General features: G+C 58.2%; 1 protein-coding gene across 9 annotated transcripts in view; it reads left to right on the top strand.

Annotated features, from left to right (window-relative positions):
- The first annotated feature begins 265 nt into the window (after positions 1-265).
- The window catches only part of ESPN (espin), a 33,847-nt gene continuing 13,042 nt past the window's right edge, over positions 266-21,070 (top strand). For 6 of the 9 annotated variants that reach the window (XM_043922998.1, XM_043922997.1, XM_043922996.1 and 3 more), the window contains exons 1-7: positions 266-780; positions 4,248-4,441; positions 16,037-16,223; positions 16,347-16,529; positions 16,690-16,821; positions 19,580-19,781; positions 20,674-20,945. In XM_043922998.1, the coding sequence (XP_043778933.1) occupies positions 487-780; positions 4,248-4,441; positions 16,037-16,223; positions 16,347-16,529; positions 16,690-16,821; positions 19,580-19,781; positions 20,674-20,945 (1,464 nt within the window). In that variant the 5' untranslated portion in view covers positions 266-486. The remainder of the gene's footprint in view (positions 781-4,247; positions 4,442-16,036; positions 16,224-16,346; positions 16,530-16,689; positions 16,822-19,579; positions 19,782-20,673; positions 20,946-21,070) is intronic. The other 3 variants (XM_043922993.1, XM_043922994.1, XM_043922992.1) reach the window with 3 other exon arrangements.

The following is a 21,070-nucleotide window of genomic DNA, read 5'->3' as shown; positions in this document are numbered from 1 at the left end:
AGTTTGCTGGCTTGTGTCCCCAGCGCCTCCAGCTGGCACGGGGGATTGATGAATGAGTTCGTCTGGACGCTCTGGACGGCTCTCGAATTCGAACTCAGTCTGATCACCCTCTGGGGTCTCCGTTCTGACCGGAGGTATAATAAATTAGGAGAGAAGTCCCTGGGCGCACCGCCCGCGTGGCCGCAGTCCGGCGCTCGGAGCGGAGGCGGGGCGGAGGCAGGGTCGGGGGCGTGGCGTGGCGTGGCGGGGGCGGGGGCAGGCCCGAGCCTTAAGCCGGGCGCAGCGGGTGCCCCCTACCCCAGAGCGCGGCGGAGGCCGAGCTGAGCCGGGGAGGCAACGCGGGACAGAGGCCGGGCCGGCAGCCGCTCCGCCTCCCGACCCGCAGGCCCCGACGGCCCGGCCGCCGGCTCTCCCTGTGCCCGAGGAAGGGCATATGGCGCCTCGGGGGACGCGCTGAGCCCGGGTCGCGGCGCCGCAGGCGGCACCATGGCCCTGGAGCAGGCGCTGCAGGCGGCGCGTCAGGGCGACCTGGACGTGCTGCGGTCCCTGCACGCCGCCCGCCTGCTGGGGCCCTCGCTGCGCGACCCTCTGGACGCGCTGCCGGTGCACCACGCTGCCCGCGCCGGCAAGCTGCACTGTCTGCGCTTCCTAGTGGAGGAGGCCGGTCTGCCCAATGCGGCCCGCGCGCGCAACGGCGCCACGCCGGCCCACGACGCCGCCGCCACCGGCCACCTCGCCTGCCTGCAGTGGCTGCTGTCGCAGGGAGGCTGCGGAGTGCATGTGAGTTTGCGCCGCTCACTGGGTTCCCCAGGAAGGAGTTCTGGCCTGGAGCCCTTGTGGCTCAAGGGTGGATGGTTTGGGGCACCGCGGAGCCAAGCCTGCTTCGGAGTTCCCTCCAAAGGACTTGGGGCAGGATGGGCTCCTGGCTTGAGAGTAGACGGGCAGATGCTCTGGCAAGCCCTGGCCACCGCCTAGAAGAGCACCGGGTGATGAGAAACCAGAATGGAGTTGGGCTCCACCGGGATAGCATTTAAGGTGAGGGTGTGGGGAACTCACTGATCCAGCGAGTCCTGGAGAGTGGGCGGGAGGAACAAAGGGCCTGGAGTCAGAAGCCCATGTCCTTCAGGATCAGGTCTGGGAAGGGTGGTGCACAAAATCCTGCAGCCCACCCCAGGCTGAGTTGCATGTGTCCCTAAGGAGGGGGCGAGTTGGTAAATGGGTCCTTCCCAGGATCTGAGCTGATCCCAGGGCATCAGCACCTTCCCACCTCCCAGCTTCTTCAGCTTAGCCTGAGTCTTCCTGCCCTGAGACCCCACCTGGTCTCACTCAGTGGCCACGGGGCTGGTGTCAGCCAGTCTGGCCTCTCCTGAGCCAGACGAAAAGGAGGCAGCTCAGGTCTGGTGTGTAGCTTTCCTGCTCAGTCCTGCCAGAAACAGCATCCAGCAGGGTCTAGGCCTGGGGTCCCGGTGTGCTCCTGATCCCCGGGAATTGCCAGTCCATCGGGACACTGAACAGCAAACACACAGGTTAAAGAGTAAGCCAGGTATCACCAGGTACTGCTAGGCCATGTGGGGGGAGCATCAGGGAGCTGCTTGGGCAAGGTGGTCAGAGAAGGCCCCTCCGAGGAGTGACCTCTGAAGGAAGTTTTGGCTGATGGGGAAGAAGTGGCCAGGTGATGACCAGAGAAGTCTGAGCACAAGGAGCAGGAAGCACAAAGCCCGGAGGCGGACACATTCTGTCCTGTGACGGGGACAGCAAAGAGATGAGCATGTCTGAAGTGGGATGAGGCAGGGAGAAGCCAGCAGGGCCAGGTCCTGTAGGATCGTAGGCTGGGTTCAGAATTTGTAGGATTCTGTGGTTGTAGGGGAAAGCCAGGGATGGAGGGACAGAATTCATTTTCCGCTTAACAAGAGACCACTGTGTTAACTGGATATAGTAGAAGAGGCAGGGGCGACTCTGAGCTGACTGGCTGTGCCGTAGGGATGGCCGGGCCCCATTCCCCCCACCTTTTAGCCTCAGGATGGCAAGGCCCCCCATCCCACCCTTTCTGGGAGATAGCCAGGTCCCTTATCTCTGGGCCAGCTCTGTTATCAGGAGTTCCTGGCATGTGGTGCCTGCCCACTCTTTTGGGAGGTGGCATGCCTCCCCGATTCCGGTGTCCAGCTTTGACCGGAAGCCTCCCCAGCCCCTGGAGAGGAGGTAGAGGAGCAGGTGGCCTTGTGCCCAGCTTATCAAGTCCCCCGCCCTCTAGCCCCAGCCAGCTTGGGTGCTGGGGGCGGAAGTGTGTATGTAGGGGAGGATGACCTCGATCCCGGGCCCTGCTCAGCCTAGGGAGATAAGCAGCTTTAGGGTGCAGGCCACAGCACGTGAGGCTTCTGGGGCCTCTGGGGCTGTTGAGACCTTGGGGACAGGTCACAGGCCTGTGATCCTCTCCTTCCTGGGGCCTCCCTCTCCACCCCCACCCAGGGGCCCAGAGCCATCAGGATCCCCTGGAGCCTCAGGCCCACCGTCCCCAAGGCCAATGGGAAGGAGGGTTTTTCTCAAGAGCTGGAGTGCAGGGCATATTTCACTGTGGGCCTGTCTAGCTCATTTCTGGCCAGTTTTGTCCTTTGGGCTCAGGAAGTGTGTTAGTCATTCAGTTGTGTCCGACTGCAACCCCATGGTTGCATGCACTGTAGCCCTCCAGGCTCCTCCCAGGTCCATGGGATTCTCCAGGCAAGAATACTAGAGTGGGTTGCCATTTCCTTCTCGAGGGGATCTTCCCAGCCCAGGGATCAAACCGAGGTCTCCTGCATTGCAGGCAGAGTCTTAGTACTGTTTGAGCCTCGAGGGAAGCTGCTGGGCTCAGGAGGACAGACTAAACCAGTCTTCCGGTCCTCCGTGGGCATTCTGCACAGAGGCCTCTCAGGGTCGTCCTCCGCCTCCTGTGGGCTGTTGCTCTGCCTCCGCTTCCTCTCTGCCTGTGTTCTAGCCCATCAGCCAGTCTGTTTGTCCCCCACCCCACAGTCTGACTGTGACCTCCCTGCCGTGCCCCTGGGCCCTGTTCCCTTGCGCCCTCACTTCCCACATTTCTTAGAGGCTTCCCTGGTGGCTCAGATAGTAAAAAATTCTGCCTGCAGTACGGGAGACCTGGGCTCGATCCCTGAGTCAGGAAGATCCCCTGGAGAAGGAACTAGCAACCCACTCCAGTATTCTTGCCTGGAGAATCCCATGAACAGAGTGGCCTGGCGGGCTACAGTCCATGGGGTTGCAAAGAGTTGGATACGACTGAAGCAACCAACACTTCTTCACTTAGAGGAGCCTCAGCGGTTCTCCCGTGACTGAAATGCACCTTCTTTAAGCTCAGGGTCTCTCCAGTTCCCGCAGCCTCAGCCACACCTGTTCCCATGGTGCCCGCCTCCACCACTGCCCCACCCCCCTCCCCGTGGCCCTGCCTACCTCTCCAGCATCCCACGTGCTTGGTGCTGGGAGCTCGTTCTGTTCCAGACCCAGTGCCCACTCTCCCAAACTCCCAGCGTCTGAGTCCAGACTTCTGGGTTCTCGATGTCTCCCCGCCTTGGCCTGCAGGTCACATACCCCCTCCCACAACAGACGCTCACACCTGGATGTTCACAGAAGATGCTGTCAGCACTCATGGGCCCACAGCATTGGCCTGTTTCCTTTGGAGTGCCTGGGAGGGGATCTTGCTCAAGCCCTTCCCCGGGGCTGCCCCTAGCCCACACAGACCACCACTGGCTAACTGCCTGGGTCCTGCCCACCAGTCGCCAGAGGCTTCCTCCTCCACAGGGACACAGCCTGTTCCCTGGAGGCTGGGAGCAGGGAGTCTGCTGGGGTGGGTGGCTCTCTGCACTGAGGTTGGGGTGCTGGAGGTACATGAACCCGGAGGCCTCTTTTTATGGGATACTTGGGGAGGCGTGGGGTGAGGGAGGGGGCAGGGTTGGGTGCAGGGGGTACCTCCCCACCCTGAGAGCAGGCCCGATAGCCACCCTTCCTGACCAGTACTCCTTCAGGTATTCCCTCAGCACCTGGGTGACAGACAGGCGCCCCTGCTGGGACAATGACAGGTGCCATGCCCTGAGAGCCCAGCATGCAAGGCGTGGTGCCGCACTAAGGGCTGAGATCCAGAGGGGGCCAGTCAGGCGCCAGAGGACAGAGTGGCCCCTGGTAGCTGGTGGGATGCCGGAAGTGGTCTGAGCGAGGGATGCGCGCAGGACCAGGCTCAGGACTAACAAGGTCTCTCCCCACAGGACAGAGACAATTCTGGTGCCACAGTCCTGCATCTGGCTGCCCGCTTTGGCCACCCTGAGGTGGTGAACTGGCTGCTACGTCACGGCGGTGGGAACCCCACCCTGGCCACAGACACAGGCGCCCTGCCTGTTCACTATGCCGCCGCCAAAGGAGACTTCCCCTCCCTGAGGCTTCTCGTCAGGTCCCACCCTGAGTAAGGACCCTTTTCTCCAGGGGCTCTGGGTGGGCCGGCGGGGGCCCTGGGGGATACCTGAGGTTGTCTCCCTCTCCAGCATGCCAGGGGAATGACTGCTTCTGGGCCATCCCACGGCCAGGGCCCTGGCCAGAGACTGCACTTACGCAAGCTGACAGTTCTCCCCTCCTGGTGGGTTGCCCACAGCCACAAGCCTCGAGCCCTGCAGGCAGATCCTCCCTAGCCCTCCCCAGTTCTGGAGACGGCCACACAGACCACTTCTCCTCCCCAGGATCCTTACCAGCCTGCAACAGGCGGCCCTCTAGCTCTGGCCTGGGTTAATTTGCAAGACTGATCTAACTGGGGCATAGGGATGATGCCTAGCAGCTCCTAGACTCTAGTCAAGAAGGAGGAGCCACGGCTGCTATCCAGACTGAAGGGAGGTGGCCCCTTGCCCAGACCCTCACCCTGCTTCCTAGCCTGTCACAGAGCAGCTTGTCCTCCCCTGTGGCCAGCAGCTCATTCCCACTAACCAGGGGGGTGGGGCTCCCAACCCCCCTGGGGCCCTGGGCAAGCAGCTGGTCAGAGAAAGCGGCTGAGCCATAGGCTGGGTGCACCCCAGGGTGGGGTGGGGGTGCAGAAGAATAGGGTTCAGTGTAGATCCTGGGAGTCATGGAGTTCCTAGGGAGGAGAGAGCCAGGTCTTAGGTGTACCTGGAAGGAAGCAGGGGTCCCAGGGGAGGATACCACCCAAACCCGGAGGGAGTGGGACATCAGTGACCCTGGGACCTGAGGTGGGAGCTCTGACTGGTGATCTTTGTCAGTTCAAGGGGACGTCTGGGAAATAAGTGGAAACAGAGGACCCAGCCTCAGGTTGAGAGCTACAAGGTGGGACGGCCTGTCCTCACCCCTGAGGGTGACTACCCAGCCACTGGCCGCCAGGGAGCAGGCAGGAGGCCAGGCTGACCCCATGGCCAAGTGGCAGGGTGGCTCCAGTGGGCAGCCCCTTGGGCAGAAGCACATGGTGTGCAGGTGGAGCAGCTGAAAGCCCCCAGGCTGGGCCCAGGATGGCTGGGCCTGGCTTGTTCTTGCTAAGCAAGGGCCCCTGGTTTGGTTAATGGGAGACCAGCAGGTGCACCTTTCGGGGCAAAGGTCTCACAGCTGTCTCCGCCAGAAGCCACTGGGTACTACTTTGGAGTGAACCCTCTGCCTCCAGACAAGCCAGGGTCTGGGTCACATCAAAATCAGTGGGATTTCAAGGTGGAGTGCCCCAGGCACCCTCGAGTGTCGGCTCCCACCCTGCAGCCGTCGGCACCCCTGGGGGCTGGTCCCAGACTCCCTGATAGACTCCTAGGTGAGGAATGGGGCACTGCACCTGTGTGTGTCCCCACCTCGATGGTTCTCACCCCACCCCCTCACCCAACACGGGGCTCCCGAGAGGGGAGAGACAGGCTGTGGTCATCCTCTCACACCTGCCAGCCTCCCCCATCGCACAGGGTGGGTCCCAGGAAGCCAGTCTGATGGAAGTGCCAACTTAGCTCCAGTGGTGTGAACTGAGGGCCTCTGGCCCCCCACCCCGGAAGTGCTGATGGGGGTGGGGTGAAGCCCTAGGCTGGCCCCTGAGCCCATCCTCATGGAGAAGTCTGAGGCCTAGGACAAGCCTCCATGGGCTGGAGTTCCAGCTTTAGGAAGGCTCAGACTGTGCTGGGGGCACCCTGGCAGACTCAGGGTCTGGGGGACCCTGAGCCCTCCCAGGCCATGCCGTGGGACTGGCTGTGATTGGGCCCTGGCACCCACTCTCTGGCCAGATGGCCTGGACCAATGAGCCACCAGCCCACCATGAATCTCAGGGAAGTGGACAGAGGCCTGGGGCTCTGTTCCCACAGTGATGTGTGGCTTGGCTGATAAGGAGGTACTTTTGTGTGACTGTCAGGCTGGGCTCAGGTAGGGGGAGGGGGCTGGGAATTGAGGCGGGGCCTGCTGACTGGAGGACTTGGGGGCCGGTGCCCACTCCCTACCTCAGAGGTAGAGACTCCTGCTCCCCAAGGCCGGGGACCCAGGGCGGGAGTCGGGGTGCTGGGGAGGGGCAGAGGCCCAGGCTGCGCCAGGCCACAGGGTGCAGTCAGGGGACCCAGGGAGTCTGGCTCTGGGGGAGGCTGCCTGGGCTCAGCTCTCATGAGCCTGCTGTGAAACACTGTGAATTATTCACGAGGGCTCAGCTCTCCCTGGCGGCAGGTGAGGGAGAAAGAGCTGCTACTGAGTGGGAAACTTGATCCTGCGCAGGAGGCTGTGGGCAGCCATGAGCCATGGCTGCTCTGACAAGCTGCAGAGGAGCAGGAGGCTGGAAGGCCTCAGGGGAGGGCCTAACCAAAGACAGGTTGCACCTGGGGGCACTGGTAAGGCCTGGAGCGTGCAGGAATGGCCCATACCCACCCAGCCCTCCTCCAGTCTATCCCAGTCCACTGGGCAAGTCCTCCCAGAGGCAGAGGAATTGCCACTGTGACCTCAGTGGCCACTGCCCTGTGGGACCTTCCCTCTGAGCCCCCTGGGGAAAGAGTCCTTAAGCTGCTGGGCTGGGGGCTGGCTGGAACTGGGCCAGAGCTGTCCCAGGTCCTGGGTCTGAGGGAGATGGAGTCGGGAGGGTCAGCCCTCTTGGCCAGGGACACTAGTGGCTGGTGGAGGGGGACCACAAAGGGGATGAGGAGCAGGGAACCCTAAGAGCTCTTGACCATCCTGGTGGCAGTGTCTTGGGGCCCAGGAACTGTCTCATGCTCACTCTGCCTCAGCCGTGTGCTCGCTGGGGGCCTGAGTAACCAGAGGAGAGCCCTGGGCTCTGCTGGGATACTTAGGCCTGAGAATTGAAGCTGGGGAGAGTCGGGGGGTTGGGGGGCAGGGCTCCAGGCCTTGTCTTCCCCCTGGGGCCCCGCCATGGTCTACCAGTCATGGAGAGCCAGAAAACCAGTCTGCCCAAAGATTTCTGACCAGCTCCCTCCTGCTGAGTGCCTGCAGGGGTCTGACACCAAGCAGCTGTCTGAGCCTCACCCTGGGCAGTAGCTCTATAATCAGCCCATTTTACAGACAGACTCGTGTAATTAGTGGCTTATATTTTTTATTTAATTTTAATTTTTTTAAACACCAAAAACATTTTGTACTGGGGTATAGCTGATTAACAATGTTGTGGTAGTTTCAGGTGAATAGCGAAAGGAGTCAGCCATACATGTACATGTATCCATTCTCCCCCAAACCCCACTGCTCCTATCCGGGCTGGCACATAACACTGAGCAGAGTTCCATGTGCTGTACAATAGGTCTTTGCTGGTTATCCATTTTAAATATAGCAGTGTGTACATGACCTTCCCGAAGTCCTTAAGTATCCCTCTAAAAAAATATTTATTTATTTTTACTTATGTATGTATTTGGCTGTGCTGGGTCTTAGTTGCTGTACACATAATGTTTTAGTTGTGGCATGTGGACCCTTAGTTGTGGCACGTGGGATCTAGTTCCCCTACCAGGGCTCGAACCCGGGCCACCTGCATTAGGACCACGTTCAGTCCTAGCCACTGAACCACCAAGGAAGTCCCCTCATCCGACTCATATTTATTGAGCATCTGCTCTGGGCCAGGTGCCCAGGGCACATCAGTGAACCAAACAAACAAATGCCCTTGCCTCATGGGGCTGCAGATACAGAAATGGTGTCTCCAAAGGGCTAATGGTCCCACTGGCTCCCTGTGTAGCCTTGACCAATCTGTACCTCCTCTCTGGGTCTGTCTCCCACTCCTGTTATTGTTCAGTCGCTCAGTCATGCCTGACTCTTTGCAACCCCATGAACTGCAGCACGCCAGGCTTCCCTGTCCTTCACTATCTCCTTGTTCAGACTCATGTCCACTGAGTCACTGATGCCATCCAACCATCTCATCCTCTGCCGCCCCCTTCTCCTTTTGCTTTCAATCTTTCCCAGCATCAGGGAAATGAGTCGGCTCTTCACATCAGGTGGCCAGAGTATTGGAGCTTGAGTTTCCCACTCCTGGCCCAGGCGCTAATCTCTTAGGGCCTTTCATGTTCATCTGGGATGTCTGTTTTCCTTCCGTAGTGCTGAGTTTTGTGGAAGCTGGCTGCTCCTGGAGCCCTGTCCAGCTGGAAGGTTCAGGCAGCCCTGGCCTCAAGCAAGAAGCCTCAGCTGCTCACCTACGAGGGAGCCCCAGACCTATGGCTCAGCTCCCCCTTAGAAGGCTGGGGGCCTTTGCCTAGGACTGGGGCTGCTGTTCCCTGCCAGGCATCTGTTTCCACCACAGGCAGTGGGGTGTGTTCACTCTCAATTACCACTCCCTGGTCTGCCCTTGTATTTGCTGAGATCCCCTGGGCAACGGAGCCTGGGGGAGCCCACACTGGCACACTGGGGACACTGACCCAGGTGGGGAGGCTCTGAGAAAGGAGGGACCTGATGGAATCATGGCCCACAGGTAACTCCTGATCCAAGCCTGTCATGGCACCCAGGCCCAAATTGGCCTCTCTGCCCTCTTCTTGTCTACCTGTACGCACCTTTGAGACCACAGATCAGATCCCTGGTCAGGCCACAGGCTTCTCCATCACTGATAGGGAAGGCCACTTCCTTGTAGCAGCCCAGAAGCCCTCCTCACTCTGGACTCCCCACACCTCACCTCCAACTGCTCCCTAATCACCAACTCTGCTCTGTCTCTTGGGTTTCCTTACTGCTCCTGCAACAGGCCGATGCCCTCTGACCTCTGGCCTTTGCTCAGATCAACCCACTTCAAGGTTGCCATTTCCTTCTCCAGTGGACCACGTTTTGCTCAATGGACACAAATTTGAGCAGACTCCGGGAGATAGTGGAGGACAGAGGAGCCTGGTGGGCTACAGTCCATGGGGACACAAAGAGTCGGACATGACTTAGCGACTAAACAGCAGCAATGGGTCATTCCCACTGCCTCGCTCTCTTCCGGAGAGCCCAGGGTTGCTCCCTTCCCTCTCCAAGTCTTTGCTCCCTGCACCTTCCTCACACTGTCATGCCCCCAGGACACAGACACATGCCCTCCCTCCTGGTCTTCCTCACTCTCCCTGCTACCTGGCATCTTAGCGGGTCCTCTTATCATCTGTCTCCCCATGTAATGAGAGCATCTCTTCCTCTCCATCCTGCATCCCGAGGGCCTGACACTTCGTAAATACTCACTGAAGGAGGGAGGACTCTGGAATCCACCGGGGTCTTGTCCGGCCCTGCCTGCAGCTCACTGCCTGTGGCCTCAGACAGAACTCCCTCCAGGCCTCCTGGGGCCCATGGGCAAATGGACCAGCTGAGGCCACTTACGAGGAGGCATCACAGAACTCCAGGCCCAGCTGCCCATCCCACTCACCCCCATGTCTACTCACTCAACAACTAGCACCCAAATGTAGCCTAAGTGCCCACCCTGCTAGTGCTGGAGATGTAGTGAGTCCTCATGGCTTTGTGGAGCTGACTTGGGGCACTCCCAGGGGCAAAGAAGGGGCCAGACCAAGAGTGTGTGTACACACAGAGATGGTCCTGCTCATGCACCAGTGTGTTGGGTGCCCTGGTGGCCCTGGTGGACCCAGGTTTGAGAGGGCAGAGCTCTGCTGTCTTCACTGTTTGCCCTGTTCTGGCCTGTGGAAGCCTCCTAATGGGTGTCCCTGGGATGAATGAAAAAAGTGCCAAGACAATTCAAGAGTCACAAGTGCTGTGAAGTGGACCATGGTAGTTTGAAGGCAGTGGTTGAGGGATTTCTTTAAAATGAGGGGGTCCAGAAAGGTTTCTCTCTCTCTCTCTTTTTTAAATTATTTATTTGGCCGTGCTGGGTCTTAAGTCACGACACACAGGATCTTTAGTTGCAGCATGCAAACTCTTAGTTGTAGTATGCAGGATCTAGTTCCCTGAACAGGGATCAAACCCAGGGCCCCTGCATTGAGAGCACAGAGTCTTAGCTACTAGACTTCCAGGGGAGTCCCAGGAAGGCCTCTGTGGGGAAGTGAGAGCTGAGTGGGAGAGGTCTGCCCTGTCAAGACCTGGCGTGTGAGCATAGCAGATAGAACTGGCCAGGGCAGTGGCCCTGGGGGATCACACTTGTCCTCATGGTGAGCCAGGAGGGCCTAGAAGACTGGGAGAATTACAGACCAGTGAAGGCTTATTCCAGGCTTGCTGATGGGTTGGGTGTAAAGCTGTTTGTTTTAGAGTCTTCCTTAAACCAGGGCTGCATTTCTTCCCCAGGCCAGTCCTGATTGTGGATCATTTCAAATAAGTGCAGAGGTGTGATCAGAGAATAAGAGACCTAGACCTGCCAAAGGCTTCAAGACTTTCCGTTCCAGTAGCCTTACCCCACACCCAGATCTAATCCTGGTGGAGATCAGCCGCTGCCAGACCTCCCTGGGGGCAGAAATTAATGCCAGCGGGGAGGATACTGAAGATGCTGTTCTGTGACCAGGGTCTGCCTCCGTGGGCAGCTCAGTCCTTGTTCCTCATGGCAACAGTTGCAGAAAGCTGCCGGCCAGTCCTGGGTGGAGATTTTCAGCAAACCCTTCGGAGCATTCCATGTTTCTTTTGTGTCATCCAGGATGACTTAATAGTTACAGTCTGTCCATATCATCTTAGTTCCTAAGAGGAATAAAAGTATACATCTTGATTTATGTGATGGTTGCTAGGGAAACTCAGACTTATAAAAGAAGTCAAGGGTTTCCAAAGACTCCGAGAGCTTGGACTCAAGGGAGGGTGGCCTGGTGTCCTTTACTGAAATGGGGACCAAAAGGGTGGGGTGAGGGAGTGTGGAGAGATTTGTTCCATGTGAAAGCATGTAAAGGGTGAATTCCCAGTGGTCAGGACTCTGTGCTTTCAGGGCCAAGGGGGTGGGTTTGACCCCTGGTTGGAGAACTAAGATCCCACAATACACAGGGAATGGCCAAAATTTTTTTAAAAATTAAAAAGAAAAAAAAAGCATGTGAATTTCAAGAAACTGCTCAATGCCTGGATGGTTGAATGGGCTGAGGGGGTTGCCGCATGTCCTCCAGGTCCAAGCGGGAGAGATGAGTGGCATTAGGTACAGGTGGCCTTTGACCCCAGGAAATAGATGACCTCACCAGGAGCAGAGTGTGTTTAGAAAGGAGGTTTTGGGGCACCCCAACATTTGGAGGTCAGGTGGCCATCCAGGGCCTACCCAGCCAAGGAGGCTGAGAAGACCTGGCTTGAACTTGTTGGTACCAAGAGGAGCAGATGTTCAGGAGCAAGGAGGGGACAGCAGATGAGGCTGGTAGTGTGGAGGTGATGGTGTTGAGGCCTGGAGGGCCTTGAGGGGGTTGTTCGGTCAGACGGGGGCAGCAGTACCAGGAAGCCAAGACCTGCCTCCCTGGGAGAAAATTTGCTATTTTCCAAAGTTTTCCCCTTTGTCTCTCACAAGAGGCATGAAGAGACCACAACTGTAATACCCATTTGTCCTGTGTGGAAACTGAGGCCCAGGAAGGTAAGGAATACCCCTGGCCCTGCAAACTGCAAAGTCGGGGAAAAGGGCAGGGGCTTGGACTGGACCGGTCACCCATGGCGCCACTATGGCCAGAACTCGATGGGCTGGAGCCAGGTGGGGTCTCCTGAGACCCCACCCCTATGCTCCAGTGACTCCCCATGGTCAAAATGCTGCCCGGCCTGACCTACGCTTGGTGGAGCCTGGATACCCCAGGCCCGCAGTGCCCCCCGCCAGAGGCACAGGGAAGAGGGATCCTAAAACACATGGAAGGTGCTAGGCCTTGCCAAGGGCTCTCCAAGCATGTCTCAGGGTCAATTATTATCCTTACTTCATAGACGGCTTTGTGAATGGGGACCGGATGCAAGACACTGCTTGCAAGCAGCCCACAGGCCAGGCCCTTCTCACATTGCGGCCCCCCCGCCTCTCAAGTGAGCCTAACTCTCAGTCTCTTCTGTAAAAGGGAAATGATGCCAACACTTCCCCTATAAGGGCATTAGGCGGACTAGATGGGGGACACGTGTACTGTGCTCCCTTCCATGCTCAGCACAGAGCAATTGTTCAGTGGATGGTACTGGCTATCCCTGTTATGTGTTAATCCTTATATATAACTTATACATATGCTACATAATATATACTAGTTATGTATATGTATACTGAACTGATACTACCCTATACATAACATATATATACACATAACCTTATATGTATACTACTACATAAATTCACTTCTCTCTCCATCTAAACTCATTATTTCATTCCTTGTGCCCATCCATATTTTTTAAAGTATTTATTTATGTATTTATTTGGCTGCTCTGGGTCTTAGTGGCGGCACGCGGGCTCTAGTTCCCTGACCAGGGTGACCAGGGATCGAACCTGAGCCCCCTTCATTGGGAGCTTGGAGTCTCAGCCCCAGGACCACCAAGGAAGTCTTTCATCCATGTTTTTGTAATTTGTTTCAGTGAGAGTGAGGGTGCCCATTCTACTTGCCTCTAGGCTGATGTAGAAGAGGGGAATAAGGCCGGAACCCCCTTTCCCACCCCAGCTCATCTGCGAACCTGCCCCATGATCTGGGGTCTCCCAGGCTGGGGGCTGTGACTCTAGAATGGGTTACTGAGCATTTACTTTCTAGCAGAGCCTCTGGATGGGGTGTCAACCAGTGGCCTGGTGGGAGGCTATGGGCTGGACTGCCGCCTCCTGCTCAGGTCCTGCTCTATGCCAGCTTCTGAGACCTTCTGAGATCTCAGGCTGGCTGGACACCCGTGGGTCATGAGTTACCTGCTGAGCAGGAAGGACTGGGAGAACAAGGCTTCGGGCAGATCTAGCGCCCTGAGCTGTGTGCATTGTCTCAGGCCTCCCTCGAGAGCCCAGTGGGCCCTGGGTAGTGGCCCCTCCAGTCACCAATCCCCTGGACCCCAGCACTTGCTGTGCCTTGGTCTTTGTTGTTCAGTCCCTACTAAGTCATTTCTGACTCTTTGCAACCCTGTGGACTGTAGGGTCATCAGATTCCTCTATCCTTCACTATCTCCCAGAGTTTGCTCAAACTCATGTCCATCAAGTCAGTGATGCCATCCAACGATCTCATCCTCTGTCATCCCCTTCTTCTCCTGCCTTCAATCTTTCCCAGCATCAGAGTCTCTTCTAGTGAGTCAACTCTTCACATCAGGTGGCCAAAGGATTGGAGCTTCAGCTTCAGTGTCAGTCCTTCTAATGAATATTCAGGGTTGATTTCCTTTAGGGTTGACTGATTTGATCTCCTTGCAGTCCAGGGGACTCTGAGTCTTCTCCAGCACCACAATTCGTGCCTTGGTTACTCGGTGAATAATTCAGGCCATGGAGTGTCAGTCATGAAATATTAAACAGGCTCCTCCTGAAGCACCAGCATGTGAATGGCGGGGGGAGGGGCGGGGGACGCTGGCACCGGGGCGTGGAGGCTGGTGGCTGAGAGCCAGCACCTTCTCCAGGTACGGCGTGTGGGTGGGGACTCATCACCCCACTCCACCGTGACACAGGTGGGGTAATGGAGGGCAGCCAGGCAGGGTCCCAGGCTGAGTGTCAGGAGGATGGATAGAGCTGGGGCTTGGTGCCCGGGGGGGCTGTGGGCAGCCTGGGCAGGGGGCAGGGGGCAGGAAAGTGGACGGGGATGGGGTCTTAGGGACAGGGGGATGTGAGCTGAGGGCCCGAGGGGTATGTGAGAGGGAGGGGCCAAGTCATGGGTGGGTGGCAAGAGGGTGCATGATGGAGTGGGGGCCCAGGTAGAGGAGGGCTGGGTGGCCTGGTGCCCTCATTAATGGGCACATGGCTGGCAGCTGGATGAGGGAGGGAGGGCGTAGATGGTGGGGGTGGAGTGTGTGATTGACGTCGTAAGCAAATAGATGGGGGAGGCATACCGGGTGGGAGGGTATGACGTCTGATGAAAAATTGCAGTTCCTGAGGCCCAGAGTCCTGACCCAGCCCAGAGGGACTTAGCTCATACTCTTCCCCAACCCTCCATCCTGGATTCACCGGGAGCTCCTGGGTCTGGGCCTAGATTGTGGCTCCACCTTGTGCTCATATCCGGTAACTACACCCTGGTGTCCACACCCATTGTGAAGTCGGAAAAACTGAGGCTCTGCCAGCTGCTAGGCCAGCGTCCCTATTCCCCAGCAGCACTCCACTTCTTGAGAGTGGCTCTCCAGTTAAGACCCTTCTGTGGGAGTTGGGAGCAGGGATGAGGGGCAGTGACAGCTGCAAGTTAGGCCCGAGAGAAGCCTGGGGGAGTGAAGACAGGAAACTGCCCCTCCACCACTCCCTTGGTTCTTGCTCTGCACCTGGCCCTGCATCACACAGACAGGTGTGTGCCCAAGCACCACTTACCAGCTGTGTGACCCTTGGCAAGTCACAGCCCCTGAGCCCCTCTGCAAAATGGGGATGATAGTAGGACTTAAGGTAGGGTGTTCACTGAGAATCTGCCTGCTAGTGTCATGGCACCTGGGACATGCTCAGTGGATGGCATTCACCTGTAGGGTGGCCAGACTGACAACAACCACAAGACTATTTTAATTTTGGATAAACAACAATTAACAGTTTAGAATATGTATGTCCGCATGCCCGTTGGGCATATACTTATACTAGAAAATTATTTGTTGTCTCTGGTGGCTCAGTGGTAAAGAATCCACCTACTGATGCAGGAGACACAGGTTCATTCCCTGGGTCAGGAAGATCCCCTGGAGAAGGAAATAGCAACCCACTCCAGTATTCTGATCTGGAAAATTCCGTGGGCAGAGGAGCCTGGCAGGATACAGTTCATGGCGTTGCAAAGCATTGCACAAGACTGAGAGACTAAGCACATCCAAAGTTCAGATTTTTTTATGTTTTATCTGGCGACATTACCACTCTGCCCTCTGGGAGTTCAGTCTTCTGGGGGCGGCAGAGGCCATAACAAGTTTTGATCCACTGGGCATGACAGGTGGCCCGTGGAGTGAACCCAGGGCAGTATGGGGCACGGAGGCTGGAAAAGCCTGTTCTTGTAGTGGAACAAGCCTCCTGAAGGAGGGATCTGTATTGAGTCTTTTTTTAAAAATATGTCTTTATTTATTTGGCTGCACCAGGGCTTAGTTGCAGCATAAGGGATCTAGTTCCCTGGCCAAGAATGGAACCCCGGGCCCCCTGCCTTGGGAGCGTGTAGTCTTAGTCACTGGACCACCAGGGAAGAACCTGTACTGAGTCTTCAAGAGAGATGGGAAGAGCATCCCCAGTCGGGGGCGGGGGGGGAGTAATCAAAGACACAGAGGTCAGACAGCAGGTGTGAGGACTCACAGTGACAGTGGATCCATGTGGCTGAAAAGGTAGGGGGAGGCCAGATCACAGCATCCTTGTAGACCTTGGTAAAAAGGCGAGTTGTTTACTGAGGGCAGAGACTAGCTCAATCACTAGACATGCACTGTGGAAAGGAGGCTGCGAGGGGTAGGTGGGGAGCAAGCCAGAAGGCCCCCACCCAGGAAGGCTGGCACAGGACTGTGTCCAAAGGGAGTTGGGCAGCCAGGTCCAGCGACTAGGTCTTCCCCAGTTACCCTCCAGAGCTCCCCGGGAGCGGTCAAGGGGCGAAGGAGGCTTTGGAGGGGGCTGGGCGCTGAGAGCCCACGGTGGGTGCTCCGTATTCCGCAGGGGAGTGAATGCCCAAACCAAGAACGGTGCCACGCCCCTGTACCTGGCGTGCCAGGAGGGCCACCTAGAGGTGACGCAGTACCTGGTGCAGGAGTGCGCCGCGGACCCGCACCTGAGCGCCCACGATGGCATGACCCCGCTGCACGCCGCAGCGCAGATGGGCCACACCTCGGTCATCGTGTGGCTGGTGAGCTCGGGGACACGTCGGGGCGGGGTCCGGGGAGGCGGGGCCTGTACGGGACGGGGGCGGGGATAGGAGGGGCTGGCGCCCAGTCCCCGCCCCTCTCTGCCCCCGCCCCCTCTCTCCCAGGTGAGCTGCACCGATGTGAGCCTGTCGGAGAAGGACAAGGACGGCGCCACGGCCATGCATTTCGCGGCCAGCCGCGGCCACGCCAAAGTGCTCAGCTGGCTCCTGTTGCACGGCGGCGAGATCGCGGCCGATCTGTGGGGCGGGACCCCGCTGCATGACGCCGCCGAGAACGGGGAGCTGGAGGTGAGGGTGGGGCGGAGGCGGGCCCGGGGCGTGGCCCGGAGGCCAGGAGAGAACGGGAGGGGCGGGCGCCCTCTGCTGGCGCCGCGCTCGCAGCACAGCTCTGCCCCCCGCGCGGAGGTCCAGGCTATGGGCCAGGGGTCCTCACTGCGCGCCCCTGCAGTGCTGCCAGATCCTGGTAGTGAACGGCGCGGAGCTGGACGTCCGCGACCGCGACGGGTACACGGCCGCCGACCTCGCGGACTACAACGGCCACAGCCACTGCACTCGTTACCTGCGCACCGTGGAGAACCTGGTAAGCCCAGGGCGCTGCTCCCCCACCTCACCGTGTCATTGCACCCCCCCACCCTGCCCCCACCTCCACCAAGGGGTACGTGTTGTTACCCCTTTTGCCAAGGAAGAAGCTGAGGTTCAGGAAAGTGAAGCCCCTTGCCCAAGGTCACAGGAATAAGTGCCCTAGACCACTACCCCACATGACCTCTCAGCCCAGGACCACGGACTCCTGGGAAGTGAGGGGATGGAGGCAGAAATATCGAGGGAAAGAGGACCAGCCTCATCCTGAAGAGACCCAAGGCTCGGATAAACGACACTTACACACAATGGGAACAGTAAAGTGCATTCACCTGCCCCCAGGTATTAATTAGCTCATTTAACTCTCAGGCTTCCCAGGTGGTGCTAGTGGTAAAGAACTCGCCTGCCAATGCAGGAGAAGTGAGAGTCGAGGGTTCGAACCCTGGGTCAGGAAGATCCTCTGGAGAAGGGCATGGCAACCCACTCCAATATTCTTGCCTGGAGAATCCCAAGGACAGAGGAGCCTGGTGGGCTATAGTCCACCGGGGGTTGCAGTGGACTCTTTGCAGTCCATGGGGTTGCAAAGAGTTGGACACAACTGAGTGCATACACACATACGTACCATCCTCTGAGGTAGGAAGTGCTACTGTCCCCATTTCACAGGTGGGTAAACTGAGCTTTGGGGAGACCCAGTGGCCTAACCTGGAGATCCCGCTCTTCACCACTACTCTGCATGTTTGCTCACTGCATGGCTACTTCATAATTGCAAAGCTGTGTTACTCTTTTTAAATTATTTTATTATGGTTACAAAGCCATGAAGTAACCTACTGGGACTTGAGCTCAGGTGTGGGTGGCTCCCAGTCCAGGCCTCTGCCTCATCTGGTGCAGGAGGGGAGGAAAGAGGGCTGGTTTCACAGGCATCTTCAGAGGGGGCAGCTTGGCCATGAGAGGAGCTGCGAAATGAAGCTGGGGGAGAAAGGGCCAATGGCCTCTTGCCCAGAGCACTGCACGCCCTGCCTTCGAGCACATGGGGACACGCTGGTTCTGGGGACCTCAGAGCACAGCAAGACTCAGGGGTCAGAGACTGCGCTGGTCCCGAGGAAGAACTCACCCCCCGCCAAGAAAGGGCCACCCAGAGAAAGTAGTGATGCTTTAGGTAGTGAGCAACCTGTCACTGGGGTATACAAGCAGAAGCGGACATTGTGAAGGGCATTTCTGCACTAGGGTGGGCTCCTTTCCACTGAGAATATCTGAAATTGTTTGGGGGTGGGGGGAACAGTGCCTCCTAATGGAAGCTTTGGCTGCAGGCAATGAGCAAACAAGAACCACTCCTTGAATTCTGACTGCAGTAGGTATCCTGCCTAGTGCTTTATGGTGTAATTGCAGTTAATATGCACTGTATATTAATATTGTCAGTTGACACATATGGTATTTACTGGCTACCATGCACTGGCACTTCACTAACTTTTAAAATATTTGTTGCAACATAATGAGGCAGGAAGCACTGTTACTCCCACTTACAGATGAAGAGTTTTAGGTGCAGACAGAAAGGACAAGGGACAGAAAGGTCATGCATGGAGCTAGTAAGTGGGGGAGATGAAATTTGAAACCATCCCCCCCAGGCTGTAAAGCCCTTGCCCCTAACCTCTGTCATCCCCAGGTCAGGGCTGGGCACCCCTGGTGCCCACTGCTGCCAGCCAAGGAAGGCTTGGCAGCTTTAGGCTGCCACCCCAGCTCAGCTCCTATGGTTCCCCGTGGCTCATGGCTTGGGCAGCAGGGCCTGGCCCCGCTGAACTGGGTGGGGTGGGGAGGCGCTGGTCCCCTCACTAGGCGGTCCCAGCTGCGTTGTGACAGATCCAAGCCATGGGGGATACTGGCCCAGAAAAGGCAAACACTCCTGCAGAGCCCCTAATTACGGGGCCAATGAGCGTGGCTGCTGAGCTGTTACCTGGTGCCAGGCCTGCCTACCATTCCCGGGGGGCCTGTGACACTTCTCAGGCAGGGAGGGGGCTCAGGGCAGGGAGGAGCAGGCCTGGGCAGGAGGCAGCGAGCGAACAAGCAGCAGTCTTGCCGGCAGCAGGGCCAGCATGGGCAACGTAAGCAGAGACCCCACCCTAGCCTGCTCCCAGGTGGGAGGGTCAGGTCGTGGGCACAGGCAGGGGCAGTGGTAGGGGATGGCTGAGCTCAGGCTGACCTAGCTCAGCTAGGCCACCCCAGGCCCCACCCTTTCCCCAAAGGCTCCATCAGGAGACTGGGGCTGGGCTGGTGATGGAGTTTGCTCCAAGCCAGCAGGGAGAGATGGGGGTTGCTGGCCCATCCTGGGGGATCAGTCTTTCCTGCAAGTTGTGGGTGCTGTGCACCCCTCCCCTCTCTCCAGCTGCTCAGATGTTCTTACCCACTCAGTGCCTATGCCCCCTCGCTGCACTGGAGCCTGGGCCCTCTGCCCGCTGGTGAGAAAGGGGAAGGCTGGTGCCATGCGTGCCCTCTCTTGGAGTCCAGCCCAGCGCCCTCTCTTCTGGCAGTCCCCAACCCCCGAGCTGAGACCAGCCAGGGCTGGGAGTTTCCCAGGAACCCACGGTCCTGCTGTTGGGGGGCTGGGTTTGAATCTCAGCCTGGGAAGAACCTGAGAAGAGACATTCTCATGACAGGGAAGGGAGCCCAGAAAGGCAAGTGGCTTGACCGAGGTCACACAGCAGGACCCCGGCCCAGAATATGCTGGTCTTTGGGGCAGGATTGCCCTTATGGCCTCCTCTCCCACTCAGAGTGTGGAGCACCGCGTGCTGTCCCGGGATCCATCCGCTGACCTGGAGACCAAGCAGCCTGACTCGGGCATGTCCTCGCCCAATACCACCATGTCGGTCCAGCCGCCGAACTTTGACCTCAGCTCTCCCACCAGCACCCTCTCCAACTACGACTCCTGCTCCTCCAGCCACTCGAGTGTCAAGGGCCAGCGCTCTGTGCGTGGTGAGTGGGCCTGGAGGAGGTGGGGGGGGGAGCAGATGAGAGCCAGCCCAGTGGGCCCTCAGGGCCACCCCTGGACCTTCTGTGCCCATGGCTGACACCAGAGACTGCCCAGGTCACCAGAAGGGGACGCTGCTTCTGGTGAGGACAGGTGACACTCATGCTTGTGTCCATCACAAACGTGCCTGTACATCCACAGGTACCCTCCCACCCACAGAAGCTACATGCACCCCACTTACAATTCATCACACAAGTTCCCCAGACATTACACACGCCTACCCACACTCGAGTGCACACTTATACAGGTGTACACACAATCTATAAATATGAATACACAGACATGTGCCCACACCTGTACTACCTGCACACACTCATAGACCCCAGGTCTAATGCAAACACACTCATAAGTACAAAGAAGCATGTACGCACATTCGTGAACACACATGAATGCACACCCGGGCAGAAGCCAGGTACGTGTGTCCACACATGCGGACCACGCCCTAGCTTAGGTGTGATGCCAGATTCAGGCCACCAGGTGGTAGCCTGCAGAGCTGACGGGCACCCTGCAAAGCTGGGGTGTGGCCGTCCATACTCCTGCCACCTGCCCTGCCAGATCTGTCCTGAGGAGCCACCCCTCTGCCCTCCGGGTGGCTCTGCCCTGTAAGTCCATCCTAGAGCCCAGACCCTCTGCCAGTGCCCCTCCCACCTGAGCACAGTGCAGGGCTGCGGGTGGGCAGGGCCAGGGTGATGGTGGACCCGCAGTGGAGCCATGCATGCCAAGTTCCACTGGAGCCAGCCTCCCCCAGTGGCAGGTCATTTCCAGGCAGAAGAGGGGTCTCCAGCTGGGGGTCAGCCTTTCTGAAAACTCCCCAACCCATCTTTCCCTCCCTCTCAGGGGCTCCCAGCCCAAGAGCAGCAGACATACAGAGCTACATGGACATGCTGAGCCCAGAGCCGGACCTGCCCCATGGCAAGGTGGAGAAAACCAAAGCACCACCGCCACCACCCGGCTTCCCTCCACCACCCCCACCCCCAGGCACCCAGCTGCCCCCACCCCCACCAGGCTTCCCAGCTCCCAAGCCCCCTGAAGGGCTAAAAGCTGCTGACATCTACCTGCAGACGAAGAACAAACTCCGACACGTGGAGACTGAGGCCTTCAAGAAGGAGGTAGTGAAGTCCTCCCCCCACACAGCCTGCCTCCCTCCAGATCTGGGAGGGGGCTGATGGGGGACGGTGGAGGCCAACAGCTAGCCCGGCTCGTGGGTACAGGGCGAGGGATGGGGGTCCCTGGT

This window comes from Cervus elaphus, chromosome 14 (assembly GCF_910594005.1).
Source record: "Cervus elaphus chromosome 14, mCerEla1.1, whole genome shotgun sequence".
NCBI classification, from domain to species: Eukaryota; Metazoa; Chordata; class Mammalia; order Artiodactyla; family Cervidae; genus Cervus; species Cervus elaphus.
The sequence above is the reverse complement of the archived record's forward strand: the minus strand, read 5'-3'. Positions and strand labels throughout refer to the sequence as shown.